The 27,166-nt window shown below is 35.6% G+C and overlaps 1 protein-coding gene and 1 long non-coding RNA gene across 2 annotated transcripts; both read right to left on the reverse strand.

Annotated features, from left to right (window-relative positions):
- Window positions 1-3,960: 3,960 nt before the first annotated feature.
- On the reverse strand, window positions 3,961-8,069 carry LOC109191062. The gene is made up of 3 exons (XR_002055859.1): window positions 6,982-8,069; window positions 6,110-6,162; window positions 3,961-4,325 (listed from the first exon to the last, which is right to left on the reverse strand). It is a non-coding gene; the product is annotated as an uncharacterized LOC109191062 (long non-coding RNA).
- Window positions 8,070-8,340: 271 nt separating this feature from the next.
- Window positions 8,341-8,871, reverse strand: LOC109191103 (MDIS1-interacting receptor like kinase 2-like). The gene has a single exon (XM_019341672.1). It carries the CDS (start codon window positions 8,869-8,871, stop codon window positions 8,341-8,343), a length of 531 nt encoding a protein of 176 aa, XP_019197217.1.
- Window positions 8,872-27,166: the final 18,295 nt, after the last annotated feature.

The following is a 27,166-nucleotide window of genomic DNA, read 5'->3' on the forward strand; positions in this document are numbered from 1 at the left end:
GCGCTCATATTTGAAGTCAATAATCGCCCAGCCCCCATTATCCATCTTCAACCTCATCTGCCTCTTCAGCGGCTTAGCGATATCTAATGCTATCCGGATGAGGTAGAAGGTCCTCATCGCACCATCAAAATTGCAATCATCAGCTTTCATAAAGGTGCCCATGAACGACCCAATCGCCTTAACAACGGCCTCATACTGAAACCCTTGTGGCAGGGCATGAATTTGCACCCAGAACTCTGCGTGCGTGAGAGCGATCGCCTCCGGGTCCTGCCCAGGCGGGACCTTCCTGAGAATGAGCAAGCACTGCTCATATGAATAGGGCCCCTCCGCGATAATGCGATCGACATCCCTCTCCAGATAGAAACGGAACAAATATCTCCGTTGGCACAGCTCCTTAACATTGACTCCCACCACCGGACGCCAAACCGCCGCCATTGTGTCGTGAAAGAAAAGCAAACGCACTAGCTTATCCGTGACTAACCGACCTACGCCGTAGAAAACCTCCTCCTCCTCATCTTGATTGCTGCGATCCACTGGCAGCTGTACCAAGCCGTCATCATCATCTACATCAGCCAGCGTCAAATTCCTGCACAACGCCGAGATATCGTGCGTTGCCATGGTAGGTAAACAGTGCTCGAAGCTATGGTAGAAACCCTAATTGGCAAAACCCTAGTCGTCAAAACTCGCGAAAGGAGCGAGAGGAAAACCTTGTTGGTGTTAAAGAAAATATTAAAACGGGAAGAAGGAATACAGAGAATGGAGATGGAAGGCCAATATTCTCATTCATCAATCAGAATACTTATACAAAGGTATCACCAAATATAAGGTAATAATGAATACATATAAAAGGTAGTAACTTTATCAGTTACAACTACTACCATATATATAATAATGTCCACAATAATAATATTTATAACAACTCACCATTTTTATTCATTTTTTCAATAAATAAGAAAAGATTTAAATTAGTCAGCGAACTACACATAAAAGTGCAATTGAGTCATCCAACTAAAAAAAAAAGTACAATTAGGTTCCTGAACTATTCAAAATTATGTAATTTCACCAAACTTGACATGTTCCTAAGGTCATTGCTGATGTGGCATTTACCCTATTAAAATTATTGTTTTTATTTATTTTAATAATTTTAAATAAAAAAAAAAAAACAAAACAAAAAAAGGTACTCCCTCCCCGTATTTGTCTCTGGCTGGTCACAAAGAATATTCTTCATCTCTGACCTAGAGACGAAGAAAATGCTTACATGCCGGAAGAGTTTTCTTTGTGCCCATGTTAAAGACAAATAGTTTTATTTATCTCCGACAGGAGTTGAAGACATGGGGAGTAGGTGGGGTTTTCCCTTTTTATTTTTTAAAAACTAGTAAAATAAATTTAAAAATAATATTTTTTTAATAAGATATCTGTCACGTCAGTGATGATCTGAGAAACATGTTAAATTTGATCGATTTGCAAAATTGTGAACAGTTCGTGGACTTTTTTTTTTTTTTTGAAAACTAGCGAATATATTTCATTTAAAAAACGTATTCGCCAATTACATTAGAAAGGAAATGAGGAATAGAATCAACAAATTCAACCATCTCCACCCCTCCCCCCCGCCATGTTACATAAAGACTTTTTAGTCACAGTATAAGCTATCGTGTTACTATCACGCTTAATAAAATTAAAATAAACAATAGGCAAAAAATTCAACAATTCGTGGACTTAAATGCACTTTTTTTTTCTTTTTTTTTTTTTTGAGTTGGATGGCTCAATTGCATTAGGCAAGGATTTAATGGACTTGTAGCCGACTTTGTATTGGACGTCATGCGCTACCCATTGCATCAATTTGATGTTTAAGGGCATCTTTGAAATTCGTCATTTTGCATTGGCGTACAAGCAGACTTTGAAATTGTCGGTGTACATCCATTCAAAGATAAAGCTTTTGAATTGGTTGAGGAAGTATACCGGGAAGCGTGATTTGGTCACGTTTGCTAAGACTCGGTTTGCTACAGCATTCTTGACATTCAAGAGGTTTCACGAGCAGAAGAACAATTTGAAGAAATTGTTCAATTCAGAAGAATTCCTCACTAGCTCTTACTTCAAAGAAAAAACAGGAAAATAGTGTTCTAAAATTGTTAAAATGCCAAACTTTTGAAATACAATTCTAGAGGCGCTTAAAATAGGCGGTTCATTGATTAGTGTCCTTCGATTAGTTGATGGGGATGGTAAGCCATCAATGAGTTATATTTATCCATGGACATCACCAAGTCAGCAATTGCAAAAGCTTTCAACAATAATTCAAGCAAGTACGATAAGGTGTTTGGAATCGTAGATAAAAGGTGGTGTTAGCAACTTTGTCAACTATATATATATATATATATATATATATATATATATTGAAAACCAGGTAAACTCAGATTGCATTAGCCAAAATCGGCTCCAAAAAAGACGGAGGACCATCCCTCCATACAGAACTAACAGCATGCGCATTTTCATGCTTAGCTAACATATGAGCCGCTTTATTAGCGCCATTGCATCAATTTGATGTTTAAGGGCATCTTTGAAATTCGTCATTTTGCATTGGCGTACAAGCAGACTTTGAAATTGTCGGTGTACATCCATTCAAAGATAAAGCTTTTGAATTGGTTGAGGAAGTATACCGGGAAGCGTGATTTGGTCACGTTTGCTAAGACTCGGTTTGCTACAGCATTCTTGACATTCAAGAGGTTTCACGAGCAGAAGAACAATTTGAAGAAATTGTTCAATTCAGAAGAATTCCTCACTAGCTCTTACTTCAAAGAAAAAACAGGAAAATAGTGTTCTAAAATTGTTAAAATGCCAAACTTTTGAAATACAATTCTAGAGGCGCTTAAAATAGGCGGTTCATTGATTAGTGTCCTTCGATTAGTTGATGGGGATGGTAAGCCATCAATGAGTTATATTTATCCATGGACATCACCAAGTCAGCAATTGCAAAAGCTTTCAACAATAATTCAAGCAAGTACGATAAGGTGTTTGGAATCGTAGATAAAAGGTGGTGTTAGCAACTTTGTCAACTATATATATATATATATATATATATATATATATATATATATATATATATATTGAAAACCAGGTAAACTCAGATTGCATTAGCCAAAATCGGCTCCAAAAAAGACGGAGGACCATCCCTCCATACAGAACTAACAGCATGCGCATTTTCATGCTTAGCTAACATATGAGCCGCTTTATTAGCGTCTCTTCTAACATACGAAACTACAGTACCAGGCATAGAAGAAATTAAACGAATACATGAGTCTAAAATAAAACCAAAATAAGAACGAAAAGAACGTGCATTACTAAGACTTGAAACCAGAACCACGCTGTCAGTGAATAGCCTGACTGCCGTGTAACCGTTATTCTTAAGCCAAGAAAGTGCCTCAGTCACCGCCATCGCCTCTGCCATTAGGGGATCATACGGGCATACCATAGGGCCATTCGCCATATATATCAAGGTTGTAAAACTCGGCCGCCTAGGCGCTAGGCGGCACCTAGCCTTAGAGTTTTGGCCTAAAGGCGGCCAAAACTCGGCCGGCCGCCTGGGCGGCCTGGGCGGCCAAACTCGGCCGAGTCGACCGATTTCGTCCGATTTTGACCGATGTCGTCTTTCATTAATTATTGATTTTAATATTATTATGACATTATGACTTATAAATTATCATTATTTCATTTATTTAGATGTGTTATTTGAAAACAACATCATTAAAATTGTCAAACTACAAGCTTGTCACTATTTTTTAAAAAAATTTTTGGTGCCCGCCTAGCGCCGCCTAGATTCTGCCTAGGCGTTGCCTAGACCGCCTAGGCGCTAGGCGCTGCCCGGCCGCCCGACTAGCGCCTACTGCAACCATGATATATATATATATATATATATATATATATATATATATATATATATATAACTTTAGTTATCAAATAAAGTCATTCAAGCCAAATTGTCATTAAAATATCACATATTCAATATTCATAATCAATCATTCAATCCACCATCTCAAAATCATCTTCTTCATCACACAAATTCAAATTGTCAAAATTAATAACTCCATAATCTTCAAACGCTTCTTCATCAACGTCATCGTCATTCACGAGTCTACATTCGGGAACCTTTTCCTTTCCCTTTCCCTTTCCCTTTCCCTTAGACTTTGAACTCCCTACCTTCTCTTTTCCTTTAGAAGCATGCTTAAGAGAATAAAGAGTTTCATTTGGACCTGAAGACTTAGCAATTTCTCCCCAACTACATTCATCTCTATCATCAAACACCAACTCTTCATTAGCATCATCCGAAATACCTGTCAACCATTCATTAGACATTAGTAAAATCAATTTGATCCAAACTAATTGGATCAATGGTATCCCGCATTTTCCATTGTCGCCTCAATGCTCTATTATACTTAATGAAAGCCAAATCATTAAGGCGCATGTTCTCAAGGTGACTTCTCATTTTCGAATGCAACTGAAATATTTAAAATTAATTAGTGTTTAAATATGTTATAATTGCTAATTAATAACTTAAAATGATAAGTTGACTAACTTACATGCTCAAAAACACTCCAATTTCTTTCACATCCCGACGCACTAGTGGTGAGGCTAAGAATCTTAATTGCAAACTCTTTCAAATGTGGAGTTGAGCTCCCAAAAGAATTCCACCAATCAACTATAAAATTTGAAAATTATTCAAAGTTTGCAATATTTTGATTATAAATGAAAATTGTAAGTTAGATTGTCTAAGAAGTAAGAACCTGGAGGTTTAAAACCATGTTATTTATTGGCAATTGGCAAGCCAAATAAACCACGCCCAACTTCTCAAGTGGACACTTCCTCGCCAATTTTATCATACACATCTTGATCTGGAACCAACCTCTCCAAACACTCATAAAAGCCAACAATAACTTCTGGTGATTTAACAGTAGGGGAATCTGGTGTCTCACCACTATACCGAAAGTAATCTGGATTCAAGTAGTACGCAGTTGCATGCAATGGTTTACAAAACTGGGAAGTCCACCTTTTATAGTTTTATCTAGGATTTCAAATTAAACACCTTCATTCTTGCATCCCTCCAAAAAATAAAAAATAAAAAAAAAATCCTATACATTCTTGCATCACGATAAGTCAATTTCGTTCAATTGCCTCCCCCTAAAGATCTCAATAAGTGAATTAGAATCTGTATCGTCTAAATTCTTCATTGAAAGTATAAACATGCTATTATATGCATCCCTAGCTGTAAACCAACAAATGGTGACCCTTAAAGACTTATTTTCAAAAAGTGAATGACATCTGACAATGTAACCACATTCTTCTTCTAGTCTTTTAAATAAGACAATTAATTACCAAAAACGTTTCGGTATGACCGAAGGATATAGCTTCTAGAAAGTAGACACAACTCATGATTGTGCTCTTTTAAATATTTTGTTACAACCCACTACCCATTAGACCCTACATCAAATTGATAAAACGGAGTACATCTATCCTGTCTATGTGCCAACCCTTGCATACAACCTAGAAGATTTATCTGATTTTTCTTTGAAACCATACTTTGCACAACACAAAACTTCTTCATTTTCACAATGCGACTACCAGCAACATAATATTGTTTACCATTTCTAACACTAAGCCTCAATCTAAAAGCATAATCATTATACAAATCGTACACTTCTTCAAGTGAACTAATTGAAAGTCCCAACAACTCTTGATTAACTGTAAATTTATAATAATAAAAAAAAAACACTACAACAATACAACGATAATAAAATGATAGATACAATATAAAAACACTAAACATTCGTCATTTGTAAGATTCATTATTTGCATACATAAAGTATATTATTTGTATACATAAGGTATATTATTTCAAGGTTAGACCAAAACTTAAACTGTTTGACCTAAGTTCATTATCTGAAATACTACAAAGTACAAATAAGTAGTACTTCAGTAGAAGATCAAATAAACACACAGAGTGCAACAAGATCATGTAATACACAACTAAAAATAATTAAATAAAATCAACAACATAGTAATTATAAAATAAAAAACCTCGAATCGAAGAACTCTCATGAATAACATTTGAAGAACTCACATTAACTGCAATTAGTGAGCTCACATCAACTACAAACGTAGAAGTGCCATCAACTGCAATAAAAAAGGTAGCAAGGTAAGGAACAAATCAACTAATACAATCACCAAATACGAACCATCTAAATGATTCATTGTTGTACAAATGTTATTTCATACATGTTCAATTAATGTACATTATGCATGCATATAATGTACCTTATGCATGCATATAATGTACCTTATATGTTTAAAACATGTTCAAAATAATGAACATTACACATACAAATAATGTAAATATGCATGCGAATAACGTACCTTATGCATATAAAAAAAAAAAATTAACCTTATATATCCAACACTTGTTCAAAAATAATGAACTTTATACATACAAATAATGTACATTATGCATGTAAATATGGAACCTTGTGCATGCAAATAATCAAACACTACAAACAATAAATGTACTGCAATTTAACAATGAAAAGTTAAACCCCCCCCCCCCCCCCGCCCCCCCCCCCCCCAAAAAAAACACCAAGCACCAACCTGCAGCAGGAGTTACATAAGTATGATCAACATCAATTGGAAAATTCGATTCAACTTCAGTCAAACACATTCACATCACATGCAAATACAGAAAATACACACTATAAGTTTATAACTCATAAGACAATCTAAAAACAGAATTGAAATCGCATCTAAACAGACATCCAGTTGTTCGAATCAATAATGTGATCCATAATCGACTGAATTGAACGATGAACCTAAGAATTGAATGAGAAAAACAGATGGATCAAACTTGAATAACAACGCTGAAGAATGATAGAAAAATTATAACAGAGGAAGGTGAACAACGATAAAAATTTGGCCGGCTTGACTCTTCTTACCGGGCCTCACCTTCTAAAAATTTCATGTGTTCTCTCTTTCATCTTCTTCGCTGTTATGTTCTCTTTGTTCTTTTGCGTCGATTGAAGAAGCTTCAGCCCTCCTCCTGCAATTGAAATGCACTTTTATAACCCAAAACAATAATGTCCTTCTAGCTTCATGGTCCTTTCAACCTAATGTCAACACCAATGCTTCTATCCCCTGCTTCTGGTATGGTATATCAATATATCATGTCACCGAGGTAGCATAAACCGTCTGAATCTTACAAATTCAGGTATCAGCGCCAAGCTCCATGACTTTCCTTTTTCTTCTCTTTCAAATTTTGAGTTTCTTGATCTTAGCATGAATAGTTTATCTGGAACGATACCCAACAAGATAAGTGAGCTTACTGGACTTGTTTATCTTGATTTGTCGATCAATCAATTCTCAGGTCCAATCCCGAGGGATGTGAGATTTTTGACAAACCTTCAGACACTCCATTTGTTTGATAACAAGTTGAATGGCTCAATCCCTGGGGAAATAGGCCAATTTGTATTCCAACAATCTTGAAGTTCCCTATTCCCATTTCTTTAGCCAATTTGACCAACTTGACTTCTCTCTTCCTTTACGAAAATCGGCTCTCTGGTTCTATCCCTCCAGAAATTGGGAATCTTCTCAACCTCATGGAGCTTTACACAGATACAACCCGATTTACCGGCGAAATTCCGGCCACATTTTGGAACCTGACTAATCTCAGGATACTGTACCTTTTCAAAAATCAGTTAGGTGGCGCCATTCCGCCGGAAATCGGGAAAATTAAACCGCTTCAGAAGCTTAACCTCCACAAAGACAATCTCTGTGGCTCCGGTCCTCCGTCAATCGGAAATTTAACCCTCCTACATCTCTATGTGAATCAACTCTCCGGTTCCATTCCCAAAGAGGTGGGGAACCCCAGGAACCTTTACGATCTCGAATCTGAGTATATTAGAGGTTCGATCTGTTTCTCCGGCAGAACATTCTGGAGGGTTCCATCCCCGAGGAGATAGGGAAGTTAGAGAGGTTCCATAATCAGCTCTTCGGCTCCTTGCCACAAAATCTCTGCCGTAGGGGGAAAACTTCAGTACTTCACAACGAGCAACAACATGGGAGGAAGGTAGAGTAAATCTTGGATATGTTATGTGGACTCTGGATCAGAACGACATCGTTTTGATTCAGAGTCCACAATGCTGCGTGGACCTAATCCAGGGATTTCCCTCTAAAATTACGTAGCTGAAAGCATGTTGTTGTGAAGTACTGAAGTTTTCCCCGCTACGGCAGAGATTTTGTGGTAAGGGGCCGAAGAGGTGATTATGATCAATTTCCGATCCAGAACAACCAACCTCTCTAATTTCCCTATCTCCTCGGCCGGAGAAACAGAACCGCCAATTTACTCAGATTCCCGATCGCCGCCGGAATTGGACCGCCAAGCCAATTCATGCTCAATTCCAGATCATAAAGGCCCCTGAGATTCCCCACCTCTTGGGGAATGGAACCGGAGAGCCGGTTCCCAAATGTGGCCGGCAAATCGGTTTGTATCTGCGTAAAGCTCCACGAGGTTGAGAAGATTCCCGATTTCTGGAGGGATAGAACCAGAGAGCCGATTTCGTAAAGGAAGAGAGAAGTCAAGTTGGTGAAATTGGCTAAAGAAATGGGAATAGGGCCTTCAAGATTGTTGGAATACAAAGCAAGTAACTGGCCTATTTCCCCAGGGATAGAGCCATTCAACTTGTTATCAAACAAATGGAGTGTTCGAAAGTTTGTCAAAAATCTCATATCCCTCGGGATTGCACCCGAGAATTGATTTGTATTGATCGACAAATCAAGATAGATGAGTCGAGTAAGATCACTTATCTGGTTGGGTATAGTTCCAGATAAATTGTTCATGCTAAGATCAAGAAATTCAAGATGTGGAAGAGAAGAAAAAGGGAAGTCATGGAGCGTGGTGCTGATACCTGAATTTGTAAGATTCAGACGGTTGATGCTACCTCGGCGACATGATATACCATACCAGAAGCAGGGATAGAAGCATTGGCTTTGACATTAGGTTGAAAGGACCATGAAACTAGAAGGACATTGTTTTGGGTTATAAAAAGTGCGTTTCCATTGCAGGAGGGTCGAAGCTTTCTTCATTCGACACAAATGAATAAAGAGATCGACGTAGAAGTGGCAGAATTAGGCAGTTGAAAACAAATAGGTGAAATCTCATTTTAAATGCAGACTTCAGTGAAAGACGACTTGATATTGCGGATTGCGACTTGATATTTGTCCTCCTTTTGGCAACTGAAATCTATTGTATATATTAATAATAATAAAATACCGTTTTGTAAATCCATTTTGATGAATTAATTGTTATATCATGCGCCAGAGCGTACAATGCATTGCGCGCTCTAAAAATCTATTTTTTCGTATCTACATAATTGTATATTAGAATACGTATAAACTATTAACATAATACACATGAACTCTTATCATAATACACGTAAACTTTTAACATAATACACATAAACTCTTTAACATAATACATATAAACACTTATGGCGCATAATGCATTATGCACCCTAATGCACAATATAATTTGCCTTGATGAATGGTTGGAATATTTTTTTAATTATTTAAAATTTTAAAATTAATACTTTTCTGCATTATTCTTTTTAAACTTAAATTTATTTCTCTTTTTTTTTTTACAAATAAATTTAACATATAAAAATATATTATTTAAAAACTCAAATGACGAATTCCGTGTTATTTTTTTATTAAAATCTTCAACTATTGATAAACTTTGATGGGAGGTTATTATGAGTACTTACTTTTTACAAGAGAACCATTTCTCATTCAAACCCTATCTGTATACATATATACCAATTAATTGAAGTACATTGCACAATTTAATCAATGCCTACATGATAAAATAAATTGTAAAATTACATTATCAATATTTTTTTGAATACTATTGACTAAGTAATCAAGACCAAAGAGTCGAAAACCCACCACGGCACCACCAGAATTTGATCTTGTGACCTTCCCTCAAGGGGAGCCACAAAGGTGCAATCTAAGCACCTTGGCAAATTACATTATCAATATAAATATACAACTATTATATATAGATTTATTAAATTATTAATTTGTATAGAATTTTATATTTATTTATCATATTTTATTCTAACGAAATATTTGTGTAATATATTGAGTAATTAATCGAAATCCTCATCAATCATATTCAACATTCAACAACTTATGCTATTAATTATATAATTTTATGTCGTTGAATACTAAATTACTTCATTTTGTTGAAATGCAAAGAAACAAAAGAGAAAAATTATTATTTTTTTAACAAATGAGAAGATTTGAGCTAAAAGTTTATATATATATAACCAATATAAAAATTATGCAACTAAAGTATACCAAATAATTAGAAAATAAATTTCAACATAATCCATTGAATGAAAAAAAAAATAAAAAATCCTTATATTGAAAACGTTGTGGGTAAAACTTAAAAGAAAAAAAAAAAACAAAAAATTAGAAAGTATTTGTGAAAGTAGAAGAAAGAAAACCTAATGTCTGCATTGAGGCGTTAGGTGTGGTGCATTGTATGACATATTTTGTGCACTCCCAGAGTAAAAATTATGCATTGCTAGTAGTAAATGTGTGCATTTTGTAGCGTAGTGTTGTGCATTTTGTGTTAGTTTAGCAGTACGGTGGTTAATTTTGTGGGGCTTAGGCTTAGGGTTTATTGGTTTAGCGGTCTAAGGTGTGTACTTACAAAATTATATACACCTTTGTGCACTTTTGAGTAAAAGTTGCGCATTACTAGTAGTAAAAGTTGTGCAATTATGTGGAACTAGTGGTACATTACTTTGTTGGTGGTTGTGCATTCTGGTGGGTCCTGGGAGAGTTGTTTTTGAATGGAGGGTTTTGTACGGGCGTGGGTTTGTATGTTTATAGAGTAGAGTTTGCGGTTAATGGTTCAGGGTTTCGGGTTTATGCTTTAGTGGTTACGAGTTACTGCTAAGGGTGATTGTGGTTAGGGTTAGGGTTTAGTGTTCAGTAATTAGGGGTCAATTTGAGGGTTTTAGGGGTTATGGTGTGTGGTTTTTCATGTAGTGGTTAGGGGTTAGGGTTTAGATGTTGATACGGTGGGACAATTGCGTTGGTGTAATGGTGCATTGTGGTGGCAGATGTTGTGAAGTATGTAGGTGGCGTGGAAGTGGTTGTGAGTTGTGGTGGTGCCAACAGCTTATAGATGTAGTCTTTGTGTATCGATGTTATAGTGTTAGTGCATCGTTGTTGCAGTTTATGTGCATTATATTGTTAGTTGTGGTGCATTATATTTTTGTTAAGGTTTCTTTGTCGTGGAATTTTGTTTTCTATTTTTTTTCTTCTTTTGGGCATGGGTTTAATATTAGTGATTTAAAAATAATTGTTTGTTTTCATCTATATTGTTAAAGAAGAAACATGATTGAAAAGCATAGTGTGGAAGGAATGTTTGCATTTTTGTCGCGGTTAGATGTTTCTAGGTGAACTAATTTGGTTTTGGCCATATAATTACTATTATAGAGTTAATTATCGAAATAGTTCCTTGACTATAGTGAAATTACCAATTTGGTTCTTGACTAATTTTTTTTGACCAATTAAGTCCCTTAACTTTAAAACTCGTCTTAACCAATTTGGTCCTCCGTTTGTTTTGCTGTTAGGGTTCTGTTAACTCGGGACCAAATTGGTAATTTCACTATAGTCAAGGGACCATTTTGGTAATTAATTTTTGAACTAATTTCACTTTTGGTCCCACAATTTTTAAGGTCTTATCACTTTTGGTGCACAACATTAAATTTTTTCAATTTTGGTGCCTAACTTTTTTATTTTTATCAGTTTTGGTCCGTTCAACTAAATTGATGACGAAATGTTACCAAATTTTATATTGTAAGGACAAAATCGTCATCTCAAGATAATATCTTCAATATCTAAACAAAAGAAAAATCATATTAAGAGAAAAAGAAGAGTTTGCCAATTGTCGATGTTATAAATCCCATAGATTTAAGGCTAGCTTCTGCCCGTCTTCTCCATTATTCTCATCGATCAAACACATATTGATATGATTTTACAGTGGTTTTGTTTAGATATTGAAGCCGTTTCCTTGAGATCACGATTTTACCCCTAAAAATATAAAATCCGGCAATATTTTGCTGTCAATTTGGTCGAAATGACCAAAACTGATAAAAATAACAAAGTTAAGGACCAAAATTGAAAATTTCTAAAGTTGTGCACCGAAATGGTCCCTTGACTATAGCAAAATTACTAATTTGGTCTTGAGTTAACGGATGTCTAACGACAAAACTAACAGAGGACTAAATTGGTTAATATTTTTAAAGTTGAGGGACTTAATTGGTTAAAAAAAATACTAAAGGACAAAATTAGTAATTTTGCTATAGTCAAGGGACCATTTCGGTAATTAACTCACTATTATATTATGCTAATAATATCCTTAATTTAGGTGATAGATGCATGATTATGACTCTGTTTGGCAGGTTTTATTTAGGAGCTTATTATAACTTAAACCAATAGTTTAAAATAAGAGCTTATTCTGAAAAACTACCTTAGGTAGCGTTTCAAAAATAAGCTAGGAGCTTCCTAATTTTTTTTTACATTTTTATCCTTATTATTTTAAATAAATGTCATTTTTTTTTGAAAATAATAAATGACATATTTTATCCTTCTCAATTAAAATCCTTTTGGCATTTTCTCTTCTCCTATATTTTTATTCATTCTCTTCCGCAACTCTTCACCGCTTAACAACTCTTTTAAAGTTTTAACTTCAATCATCAGTTCATAAATAAATGACATCCTTTACCCTCACCAATTAAAAACTTTATTTCTTTTATTTTAATTTAATATATAGATCTCATGTATATTACAAAAACAATTTTTTAAAAAAAATAAATATATCTCATATATTTAACTAAGGACCTTGTGGTCCACTAGTACAAAGTTGCTCTTTTATATGGGAGGTTGTGAGTTCGAACCTTAGTGAAGCCAGATTATTGGCTTTTTGTGTAATAAAAATATATAATAATTACATCATTTAAATTTTATGAAAATGTCATTTTTAATCTTTTTACATTTATTAGGTTATCAAAAAGGTAATTTTAACGACACTTCAATTTTCAGTTTCGCATCTTTTAGCTCTTAATTCATACATACATACATACATATATATATATATATATATATATATATATATGTATGTATGTATGTATGTATGTATGTATGTATGTATGTATGTATACATACATACATACATATATGTATGTATGTATGTATGTATGTATACATACATACATACATACATACATACATATATGTATGTATGTATGTATGTATGTATACATACATACATACATACATACATACATACATACATACATACATACATACATACATATATATATATATATATATATATATATATATATATATATATATATATATATATATATATATATATAGGGATGCACTCAGGTGCGAATAAGTATCCGGGAGAAAATATGTGAACGAATTCGTGCGCAACACGTGTCCAGATTTAATAGATTAAAAAAAACGCGGTGGCATTTAATGACATTTCAACGATTTTATTAGCGACGACTAAAAATGATCATGACACAATAATATTATAACCAAATGAGAATGTGTTGATAAAAAATGACTAAAAATAAACTGTTACCTATAAATGTAAGATAAAAAATGAAATTAACTCTTTCTAAGTTATTAAAAATAATAACGGAGAAAAGTATTAATTTTAAAATTTTAAATAATTAAAAAAATATTTCAACCATTCATCAAAATAGATTTACAAAACCGTATTTTATTATTAATACAATAGATTTCAGTTGCCCAAAGGAGGACAAGTAGGTATGCCCGTTTTTACAGTGGGATGACAAGTACGTAGTAGGCAAATTTTACTATGGAGTATGGTGTAAAATGGTATTGATTTTTTTTTTTTCTTTTAATGAAAAGAAATGCAATGTTGCAAAAATCGCGCCTAGGCGCCGATTAATCGGCGCCTAGGCGCTAGGTGCCATTGCGCCGCCGCGAAGAAGGCCGAAATCGGCCATCTTTGCGGCCGGCCGCCTAGCCGGCTGAACCGGCGCTTTTAAATTTTTTTTTTTTTTTTTTTGAAAATGTCGGAAAACTTTCGGAAGGCATAACTTTTGACTCGGTTGTCTGATTTGGACAATTTTTTTTTTCAAATCGCGTATTGGTCCAATAATTTCTCAAAAAAATGCTTCTTTAGCTCTTAATTTTAGTTTTTTTATGTATTTAGATGGTTTAAACAATATTTTGAACACTTTTACAACCACTTTCATAAATAGTTTCTAAGAAATAACTATGGAAACCTTATGTTTTATTACTAAATTTTAAAAATTTTTAATTTTTAATTAAAAAAATAAAAAAATTAAAAAAAATTAAAAATTAAAAAAAAAAATCGGCGCCTAGGCGCCCCCTTGGCGCCTAGGGGGCGCCTAGCGTGTTTTGCAACATTGAAGAAATGACACCCGTTTTTTATAATTAGTTGTGTTTGTATAACATATTTAGTTTTATTTTACATATGATGGATTTAATTAATCCGGGGTGGACCCGAATCAATAAACCCAGATAAGAATATAGTATGAATAATAAATAAATAATGTGGAACGATGTCGTAAAGGTCGTGAGACCGTATATTATATTAAATGCCATAGAATTGGCTATTACAACGATTTGGTAAGACAAAGTGTGTAGAGTAGTAAGTAGATGTCCTAACAAGGTAAGGTGGGGGGTTTTTATATGCAACAAACCCCCCAACCGCTCCCCTTAAAGAGGGGAGCAGTTAGATCGCCCATTGACCGGGGACCCGGGCGGACCGGGTCGGTCGGGTCCCGAGCTCGGGTGGTGCCGAGCTCCCCTACCCGAGCCCCACGTCATTCGGCTCGGGTCGGGGCACCTCCAAGGTGTCGTGGGCCGGGGTGCTTTTGGGCTCCAAAGTGGTGCTCCGGGTCCGCGTTGCTACCCCGGGTAGGGTCGTGCTACCCGACCTGAGCCCCACGTCACTCGGCTCAGGTCGGGGCACCTCCAAGGTGCCGTGGGCCGGGGTGATTTTGAGCTCCAACGTGGTGCTCCGGGTCCGCGTTGCTACCCCGGGTCGAGTCGTGTGTATAATATATCCGTCATGAGTCCCCCACTCTTTTCGTTGCGAGTGAAAGTCGACGACGAAAGAGAGTAGATATCTCGACCCGACCTCCATGCGCGAATGTAGCCGAGCTCACCATAGCCGAGGTGCCTTGTGTAGAGGCGTCTCGAGCCGAGGTGTCTTATGCCGAGGCGTCTTGGGCCGAGGTGTCCTGAGCCGAGATGCCTTGGGTCGAGGTGAGACGTCTTGGGCTGAGGTGAGACGTCTTGGGTCACTCCACCTCCTTGCTCCGCTCCCCCCGGGTCGGTTTGCCTCGCGCCTAATATATCCATCATGAGTCCCCCACTATCTTCATTGTGAGGAGTCAACAACGAACGAGAGTAAGACAATGCACTACCCCGACCTTCCTCACGCACGTGGCCCGAGCTCAAAGTAACTGACCTTGTTCTCCCTTGGTGATGTACTAGACTTGTTATTTTGAAAATGGACCATCAGCCTCCTTTACTTCGTTGATGTGATGGTTGCCAGCATTTACCTACTATTATCTCACATTGCTTAGTTGTATGTTTTTTTTTTTTTTTAAATTTTTTTTATGAGCCCTCGGCTAGTACTGAGGTGCGAGGCCTCGGCACCGACCGAGGTTCCACGCCTCGGCGCGCTGCCGAGGTGCCACTCAGCAGCGCGCCGAGGTGCGCAACGGGTGGACATCGGCAACGTGCCGAGGTCCGCCTCGATGCACCTCGGCATGCTGCCGAGGTGGTGCCGTGGTGCACCTCGGCAACGTGCCGAAGCGCTGCCATGGTGCACCCCGGTGTTGTGCCGAGGTGCGCTAGGCCCTTTTTTTTTTTGGCCTTGTGTTAGCCTCCTTAACATAGTCCCATGATACTTCGCCATCGGGCTCTCCCGTCGGGGTTAGTACGCGAGATCGGACCTCGTGCCCCCTTAGGGTACGTCAGCCGCTCTAGCTAAGCCCTTAAGGACTGCGCTTCCGGACTCTTCCGTCGGGGTTGGTACGCGAGGTTGGGCCTCGTGCCCCCTTAGGGTGCGCTTAACCACTCAAGCCAAGTCCTGTCGGACCCAGCCACCGGGCTCCTCCGTCGGGGTTGGTACGCGGGGTTGGACCTCGTGTCCCCTTAGGGTGCGCTCTAGCCGCTCGGGCTGAGTCCTTCCGGACTATGCCACCGGACTCTTCCGTCGGGTTGGTACGCGAGGTCGGGCCTCGTGCCCCCTTAGGGTGCGTCCTCCGTCGAGATTGGTACGCGAGGTTGGACCTCGTGCTCCCTTAGGGTCCGCGGGGAAATCGGGTGAGCACTCGTTCCCCCTCATTTTACGTGTTTTTTTTTAGGGAAAAATAAATAAAACCCAAGCTTCGTAACAAAGGTCCTCCTCATAACAAGTTTTGTAACAAGGAAAATTGTTCCACTTATTGCGGTCCACTAAGACATTATTGGGGGAGGAGAATGGTCCTCCTCCTAGGATAGTAATGCCAAGGTCCACTTTTCACGTGGCGGGGTTACTGGTAGTATTTCAGCAAATGCTCTGAGTTCTAGACTCGAGCTATCATCTTCCCTTTGGGGGTCTTGAGCTTGTAGCTGCCTGGGCGGACCACAGCTGTCACAATGTACGGGCCCTCCCAATTTGGCGGCACGCCTTCAAGTAGCAACTGCGGTGGTTGGTGAGACGATCCCTCATGTCTCCCCCCGACTTGACAGAGGTGGTCAGTTGGTGGCTTGGGACCCCATTGGGGCCGTTCCTGGTTGCGACGAGCTGGGTGCCGCGGGATCCGTTGGTGTGGCGAGAGTTGGATCTCGATCTTGCCATGGTGGCTGGTCACGGTAGACCATTGAATGTAGAACACGCTTGAGCTAGTACAGCAGCTCTCAACAAGAGCACCAATGATGGATTTAATTAACCAGGGGTGGACCCGAATCAATAAACTCGGATAAGAATATAGTATGAATAATAAATAAATAATGTGGAACGATGTCGTAAAGGCCCCGTGAGACCGTATATTATATTAAATGACGTAGAATTGGCTATTACAACGATTTGGAAAGACAAAGTGTGTAGAGTAGTAAGTAGATGTCCTAACAAGGTAAGATGGGGGGTTTTTATATGCAACAAACCCCCCAACCGCTTCCCCTAAAGAGGGGGGCGGTTAGATCGCCCATTGACCGGGGACTCGGGCGGACCGGGTCGGGTCGGGTCTCGAGCTCGGGTAGGGTCGTGCTACCCGACACGAGCCTCACGTCATTCGGCTCGGGTCGGGGCACCTCCAAGGTGCCGTGGGCCGGAGTGATTTTGGGCTCCAACGTGGTGCTCCGGGTCGGGTCGTGTGTATAATATATCCGTCAATATACATTGTAGTTTCATTTTATTTCAACTACAATTTCATTTTACATTATACATACAATAGTCTTATTACAGTGAGACCCGTTATTGAATTTGATTTTATACACACTGTAGTCTTATTACAACACTACTAAATTATAATTCTAATTCAACTACGGTTTCATTGGACAATATACACTCAAATATTTGAAACTGTTATTCAATTTCATTTTATATACATTGAAATTTCATTACAACACAACTGTACTAAAGTATCATTTATATATAACTACAATTTTAATTGACAATATACACTCAATATGTGAGACGTGTTATTCAGTTTTTTTTTATACATACAACATACTGTAGTTTCATTTCAGCAAAACTAAATTATCATTTCAATTCAACATAGTTTTAGTTTGACAAGATACACGCAATATGTGAGACATGTTATTCAGTTTCATTTTATATATACTGCAGTTTAATTTCAACACAACTAAAGTATCATTTTAATTCAATTACAGTTTATTTAATAATATAAATACAATATGCGAGACAAATTCTTTAGTTTCATTTTAGCTATACTATAATTTCATTTTATTCAAAACACACTAAAAATACGAAATTTAATTTGTTAAAATTAAACGGCTGCTGTTTTTTTACTTCAAAATGATGCGGTTTTCGGATCATGTTACACCGTATAACAACCGGTGGGTACTATCACAACCTATTCTTGGGTAAAAGAATGAAATTGCAAAGAGACACTCCATAAGCCCATATCCTACGTCAGCATGTAATGTATATAGTTATATTATATACTAGTAATTCACCCGCGCGATGTACGGAAAAAAATTATGTTATTATAAATATAAATAAAAAATAGAAAACTAAAATATTTTAAATTATTTAATATAATAATATTTTTGAGCTTCCATTGGTCAAGTATTTATTATTTTTATAGAATATAAAATTATAATTAAAATTATAATTTTGTATGGTTAATATAATCTCTAATTATGTTTCATATTCAAATAAACTTATAGAGAGAATTTACATAATTACATTGATTTATTCTTAATTGTATTTTATCTATATTATAATTTTCACAATACGAATAATAACTAAGATAATTACATTTGGAAAGCAAATTTCAAATTTTGTATGTGTAAATTTAAACTCTAATTGAACACATTTTGTATATGATTATATAATATATAGCTATATTTTTTTTTCAAAAGTATATTTTTTATATGATTATATAATATATAGCTATTTTATTTTTTAAATGTTGTGCTTTTTTTTTTTTGGTTTATAATAAAGGATGTTGTGGCATTAATTGTAACATTAATTATTTCCCAAACCATATATCTTTATTATATAAAGGATATGAGTATAATCTTGCGCCAAAATAGCAGAAATATCAAGTCGTCTTCCACTGAAGTCTGTATTATTTACAATGAGATTTCACCTATTTGTTTTCAACTGCCTAATTCTGCCACTTTTACGTCGATCTCAGATTCATTTGCGTCCATTGAAGAAGCTTCAGCCCTCCTCCTGCAATGGAAATACACTTTTATAACCCAAAACGGAATCGACTCTCCGGTTCCATTCCCCAAGAGGTGGGGAATCTCAGGGGCCTTTAAGATCTGGAATTGAGCACGAATTGGCTTGGCGGTCCAATTCCGGCGACGATCGGGAATCTGAGTAAATTGGAGGTTCTGTTTCTCCGGCTGAACAGTCTCGAGGGTTCCATCCCCGAGGAGCTAGGGAAATTAGAGAGGTTGGTTGTTCTGGATCGGAAATTGATCATAATCAGCTAATCGGCCCCTTACCACAAAATCTCTGCCATAGCGGGAAACTGCAGAACTTCGATCACAACAAGCAACAACATGCTTTCAGGTACGTAATTTAAGAGGGAGTTTGGATCAAAACTACATCGTGTTGATATTTGAGCTTTAACAGATTCTGTAATTTTTTGTGTTTCATGTTTCAACACACATTTTAAATTATTCTAGGTACATAATCAATACTCTTAAGGTATAGAATTTCATAACACGAGACACACAAATTTACAACACAAGACACATACACATGTTATATATTTACTTATTCTCAAATCTGATTTGTGTAGATAATATATGTCTTATAGGTACATAATTTCATAATACAAGACATAAATTCGTAAAATAAGACACACAACATGTTGTGTGTTACACAACTACTAATTTATTTCAGGTACAAACTACATATGCTTAAGGTATAGAATTGCATAACTTGACACATAGAAACGCATAACACAAAACACATACACATGTCTTATATTTACTTTAGTTCAGGTACAAAATTAATATTCTTTAAGGTACATAATTTATTTTAGGTACAAAATACACATGCTTAAGTGTTTAGTTTTTACTATTTAGGAGTTTAAATTTTATGGTTTAGCTTTGCATTTAATTTTCTAATTTAGTTTTCTTGATTTATTAACACATGTATTCTGTAGTTTTACTTACTTGCACTTTATAATTTTGAAAGTTGCACTCTATAGTGTTGTTACTTACATTTTAAACTTGAGTTATTTACAAAAATGCTACCAATTCATTAGATCTTTCTAAATAGATGACTCTGATTGGTTCATAATACTCACCTAGGTAGAATTTTTCATAGGAGTACACCCACACACTATTGAGCAGTTAGAGTATTTGTATTAGTTAGATTTTTCTTGAGTCAGTTCTCTACTTTTGTGTTATCTCTGTGTATATAAACGTTGTAAACTTCTTCTCTGAATAATATCATAAAACCTTTACTCACTCATCTGGTATCAGTCTATATCATCCGATCCAACAATTAGGACCTACCTCTGATCCTAATTTACCTCTCCCCCTGCCAATGACCTACCACTCTCTAGCATACCTATTGGTGGCATTTGTTTTGTGATGCGTACCTAATGATGTTTTTTTTTGTTGTGCGTTTCCTAACACTATTGGTGCGTGTTTGCATAACTATTGGTGTGTCCACACTGACCGCATGTTATATATATATATATATATATATATATATATATATATATTCATTAAAATGAGAACATGATGACTAATCTGGACTATTTTTTTCTTGATATGTTTTTTTTTTTTTTTTCCTTTTAATGATCTTCAATTCCTTTTATTTAATACGGGTAGTTTCGGTAATTTATATGATTTTTTTAATTGTAAATATTATATTTTTAGTATGTTAGGCATATTTTTAGGGACGAAGTTAAGGTAAATCACGTTTCACAGTCGAGATTTTGGGAGGCGATTGAAGATGAGCAGACGAAGTAGCCAAGGACTATAGAGGTGAAGAGGAGGGTTTCAAGGTAGCAAGAGTAGAATGTGACCCAGGAGGAGAGCATGAGCGTGATGATGGAGGCGCCGTCGCGGAAGGCGGATAGCTTGAGGTAGTTGTGGCCGGCCGGCATGACCGGATTTTAAGTCGTGCAAGATGAGCAACATCATAGGGTCTCAATTTTTAGAGGGTTAAATATTTACTTTTGACCTAATTACTTAAGAAATTTTTAAAAAATAATATACAATTAATCCTAAAACTCATCACTTTTATCCCAAATCAATTTTCTCCCTAATTAATTGAGTATGACAAAACCACTCTATTTTCTAACGGCACGGATAATGTCTCAAGCCTGAATTTGCAGACTACAAAAATAACTTAAAACCTGTATCACTCACTACAAATATCATTGCACTTATATTTTTGGTAAGACCTCATTTATTTATAAGAACGGGACCATTAAAAAAAACAAAAATAAAAAACAACCCTTTACTTGTGGGCCATGGTGGATGGTGTGGAGGCACTAGAGGGCGACGGTGGAGTCGGGTGCGGTGGAGGCGATCCATGAGCGAGGAGATGAGGGCGGAGGCGGTCGATCGCTTCGATCAAAGCTTATTATCTAAACTAAATTTGGCTTCTTTGCATATGATTATCTGATCGTAATTTCATGGTTATGATGAAAACTACTTATTAATACTGCTTAGGTTGTGTTTTTGTTTTGTTTTGTTTTGTTTTATTTTTGTTTTTTTTTTTTGTTTATGTTTTTTGTTTTTGTTTATGTTTATGTTTTTTTTTTTGTTTGTTTGTTTGTTTGTTTGTTTTTTTGTTTTTGTTTTTTTTTTGTTTGTTTTTGATTTGGGGTTTGTTTTGTTTTGTTTTTTAAATAATGATAATAAACATGTGATCAAACTTTTACTTTTGTCTATGGTCTATTAGTTTTTGTCGTTGTCATGCATTGCACACCACATATTACATATATGCATAAGGCATAGTTGGTATGTGCACTCGTATTGTACAAAGTGCACAAAACAGTCTACATAAGTGTACACATTCAATTCGATTAATGCTCACGACATAGAATAAAAAAGGATTAATGCACACATATAACTAAAGAAAAATCTCGGGCAAAACATATATGCACATTCTGAATAATAAAAGTGCACAAGCTCGCACCCAGAGATGCACAGATACATAATAATTAATATTTTTAAACCTTTCATAGTCACAAATTTAAAAACCCAAGTGCAAACAAGTAATGGTGTGCAGTCGTTCAGGCATATCAAAGTGCACAAGATAGAGCACAAAAGTGCACAAAACACACTATCATCGTTGCATCGACATATGGAACTAATCAAATTCAACTTTTGAAATAATTACTGATAAATAAAATGCCTAAATAAATAATTAAATAAATAAATAATTCAATCATAATAAATGAAAGTAGGAAATCTTATCATACCATAAATACATCCCTAAAATCATGCCTAACATCCTTATCAAATAATTTCCTATTTACATGCTATTCAAATTCCGTGTTTGCTCTTATTTATCCTTTCGCAATTAATTAATATCTATATTTTTTTGAGAGTAAAATACTAAAATATATCATTACATTAAGAGAAGAAAGAGCTCAAAAGGCTCGGAGGGTGATCCGACCATAAAGAGTGAGCCAACCATGCACCATCCGCCTTTGCTAGGGAATGAGCAGCTTGGTTCTCGCCTCTATGAACAAATCGGACCACACAGTCAACAATTGAATGTAAAAGATGAATAAAATCATACATAACTAAACCAGTATAAGAAGATTACTACTAGCCCTAACTAGACTATTGCAAAGAATTAAACAATCTGAATTAATATTTATATTTTTAAAATCATCTCATCCATCCAAATCTAAGATTCCGTGTTTGCCCTTATTAATTCTTTCACAATTAATTAATATCTATATTTTTGAAATCATCTCATCCATCCAAATCTAAGATTCAACCGCTACGATTAGTCCTCATGTTCTCATGTGAATACAAGCATATATATATATATATATATATATATATATATATATATATATATATATTTCAAATGCGGCGAGACCCTCCCGTGCGGTGGTTTTCAGAATATACTAACAATGTTAACAATATACACCAATAGTGTAAGAGAAACATACAACAATGAAATGCAAAAATACATCAAAAAATTACACAATACACCAAAAAATTACACCATATAACTCCTTACCACTAATTGTGTATTTCCAATCGCTTTGTGGTGCTTTTAGTCATACATAATGGTTTGTTTTTTGTGATGCGTACCTAATTTGTTTGTCTATTTGTAGTGCATTTCCTAACGTTGATGGTGTATATTTGCTTAACTATTGGTGTATTCTGAAAATCGTCGCACGACCACACATGAGGGTCTCACCGCACCTGAACTCGACTATATATATATATATATATATATATATATATATATATATATATATATATATATATATATATATACATATAGAGTAAGGTTCAAGTGCAGCGATGTCCTTAGGTGCGGCGGTGCGACGTCACCAATAGTTCAACAAATATACACCATCAACGTTAGGAAAATGCACCACAAAAACAAACAGAAATTAGGTACGCATCACCAAAAACACACCAATAGGTGTGAGTAAAAACATCATATAGTGTTCGGAAATACACCATTGGGGTGTGGTGAGTTATATGGTGTATTTTTTTGGATCTGTTGTGTATTTTTTGGTATTTTTTGCATTTCATTGTGGTGTGTTTCCCTTACATTGTTGGTGCATATTGTTGACACTGTTGGTGTATTCTGAAATTCTGTCGCACTGCCGCACTTAAGGACATCGCGCATTTGAACTTTTTCCTATACATATATAGGGTTGAGTTCACATGAGGACCACAATATATGGAGGACTGTGCGGACTGATTATGGGCACACAATAAATTAGTATCAAGCACACAACTAAATACACAATGGCACACAAGAATACATGTAAACATCATGTTTAATTTCGAACCCAGGCTCAATTAATTAACAAACCTATGCACACGACATACAAATTATGGCACACGACTACATTTGACCATGCACACGACATACAGACTAATGCACACGACTACATCAGTCCTCACGGTCCTCTATAATATAGTGATCCTCATTTGAACTCAACTATATATATATATATATATATATATATATATATATATATATATAAAAGTGAATTTCATTTTTGGTCCTACTGTTATAGGGGCGTTTCCAATTTCAATCCACTTTAATTTTTTTGCCACTTTACAACCACTGTTATTGAATGTGTTCCACTTTTAGTCCACCGTTAATATTTCCGTCAAGAGGCAGTATAATCAAAGGGTATTTTGGTCTTTTTATGTTTGCCTCTTCTCTTTTAATCCAGGCGCTTCGTCCTCCTCCTCCGATATTCGAAGATGGCTCTTCGAACAACGAGAATGGGAAGCCAAAGCTACATCGTTTCGTTCGTTCCAACATGGGCCGACGAGGTTTCTTAGATTTTAGGTTTAATGTTCTCATTTCTTTAGTTAAACATAGTCTTGGATGAGAAGACATGTCAAAATATCCCTAGATTACACGGCCTCTTGATGGAAATACTAACGGTGGGACTAAAAGTGAAACACATTCAATAATAGTGGTTATAAAGTGGCAAAAAAATTAAGATGGACTAAAATTGAAAATGCTCCTATAACAGTAGGACCAAAAATGGAATTCATATATATATATATATATAACCAAATGATTTTTTCAACCACGCTAATACCACTACCACCACCACATATTAATAATAATAATAATATTATTATTATTATTATTATTATATAACAAATAATATGTTTATTTTTAGGAAAATAAACCAAACACAAAAAATACAATTTCTTAACTTTTAGCCAAAAAAAAAAAAATCCACATTCAGCTAGACATTAGAAAATAAAATTATTTTTTAAAAATGAGTAATTTTCTATAAATTATTTTCTGTAAATTATTTTCTAAATTTTTAAACGGAGCTTAAAATTACACAAAAATATATAGTATAATGACCCAAAAGGCAATAGTTATGCTGTGGAACCGTGTTCACCATGTGCAAGGTGAACACAGGATAGATCCATAATTTGTAAGCTGTAGATTCATAATTTCTATACTGTAGATTCATAATTTCTATACTGTTGATTCATAATTTTTGTACTGTAGATTAATAATATCTGTACTGCGAAGACGAAATAATGCGATTGCGAAAAGAGAAACATCGTTAACTACAAATGAAAAACAAAATTATGAATCTAAAACATCGAAATTATGAATCTACCCCTGTGTTCACTATGCTCATGGTGAACACGTTTCTACGGCATAATTTGCGTCGGTGCTTTGACCAAAGAAAATTTAATAGATTAGGCCCCCGCTGAGTCCATTTCGCTGGCGCCATGTCTATTTTTCTTTTTCAATGTGGAAAAGTGCTCCCCACATTATCACAAGTACTGTTTTTCCACAATCATGAAATTTCCTGGCAATTACTTCGGAAAATGAATGGTGCTTCCCTCCAAGACTTCGTAAACAAAGACTCCAAAAGTGAGTATGGAATATGACAACCTCGGGGCGTGTAACAGGTGAGTATACTCTCCGTTCTCATGAATATAATCTCGTCCCAAATTCCCAATCCCCATTGTTGTTTGGAAACAGAAATTTCCTTATTTTTGTTTTAGGAGGAATTTTCAAGCATAAAGAGTCTCCATTAGGGATGTAAACGAGCCGAGCCGAGTCGAGCTCGAGCATGAGTTGGCTCGAACTCGATTGAGCTCAAAAAATGATGCTCGAGCTCGGCTCGACAATTTTTCGAGCCGCTCGAGCTCGGCTTGAGCAGCTCGATTGTTTGAGCTCAAGAGTTCGAGTTCGATCTTGAGCTCGAGTTCGAGTTCGAACTCAATTTGAGCTCAAGTTCAGGTTCGATTTTAATCTCGAGTTTGATCTATTTGAATTCATATTTTAATTAATAGTAAATATTATTTTATCCATACATAAATAATAAAAACTTTAAAAAATTCAAAAATTCAAACTTCAAGATTTAAGGTTTTCCTACTTTGCGAGTTTTAAGTAATATATATATATATATATATATATATATATATATATATATATATTATTATATATATTATTTAATTATGGCTCGCGAGCGGCTCGACGAGTCACGAGCTTATAATATTTGAGCTCGAGCTCGGCTCGTTTACTAAACGAGCCACTCGAGTTCGGCTTGAGCTCGCTTCTGACCGAGCTCGAGCCGAGCTTTGACCGAGCAGCTCGCAAACCGCTCGGCTCATTTACACCCCTAGTCTCCATCTTCTAGTTAACACTATGAATGATATTAATTGGAAGAATTAACAATACACTATACATATACAACATTATGTTGTGTGCATATTAAACACGTGTCAGTATTGTATAATGCTTCATATGTACACGCACGTTTTTAATTCTCATCTATAGATATATTTTTAATACCCCAAATTAGTGCTCTAACTATATGCACACACATATTTTTAATTTTTAAATTAATCTCATCCATAGATTTGTTTTTTTTTTTTTTTTTTTTAATACATCAGATTAGTTCTCGTGTATTAATCCCAAGGGTGGTCCTCATAGGGATATATATATATATATATATATATATATATATATATTTGTGGGTGTTGTAATGCCCTGACATCATCAAAGTCTAGATGAGCTCTCGTCATTGTGTTATACAGCATTATTACTAGTAATATATGACTTGTCTTTGGCATCATTCGTTGACTCAAAAGGTATGTGTATATATATAGGGCATGTCCAAGTGAGAACTATTATTCAGGAAAGAACTAATAACCAATCACAGTTATTTATGTGTCTAAATTTAATTAATCATATGAAATTTTAAAAAATGATGTTGTAACATTTTTATAAATAACTCTAATTTTGGTGCAAGTAATATTGTTAAAAGTGCAAGTTTACAAGTAAAAAAATGCAAGTAAAATCACCTACAAGTGCAACCATTTAATCACTAAATAGTGCAAGTAATTTACCCTTTTAACATTGCTGCACCTAATGATAACGTCTTCCACATTGGTGCACTTAATGATAACGTTTGATACAACTAATGTTATCGTTAGGTGCACTTAATACTAATGTTCAGTGTACGCTATTTGTTACACTTTTAATACATTTTGTTTGCACTTTTAATATATTTTATTTGTACTTATGTGCACTATATGAAACTGTTACTTGCACTTTTAACATAATTTACTTGCACTTAAATGTTCAATTATTTACAAAAATGTCATCGCATTGTTTTTAAAAACCAATGTT

Source organism: Ipomoea nil, unplaced genomic scaffold, assembly GCF_001879475.1.
Source record: "Ipomoea nil cultivar Tokyo-kokei standard unplaced genomic scaffold, Asagao_1.1 scaffold1617, whole genome shotgun sequence".
In the NCBI taxonomy this organism is placed as follows: Eukaryota; Viridiplantae; Streptophyta; class Magnoliopsida; order Solanales; family Convolvulaceae; genus Ipomoea; species Ipomoea nil.

What these genes read in the sequence shown, in the direction of transcription:
- LOC109191103 (XM_019341672.1), bottom strand. Translation starts at nt 8,871, where the DNA reads ATGAACAATTTATCTGGAACTATACCCAACCAGATAAGTGATCTTACT.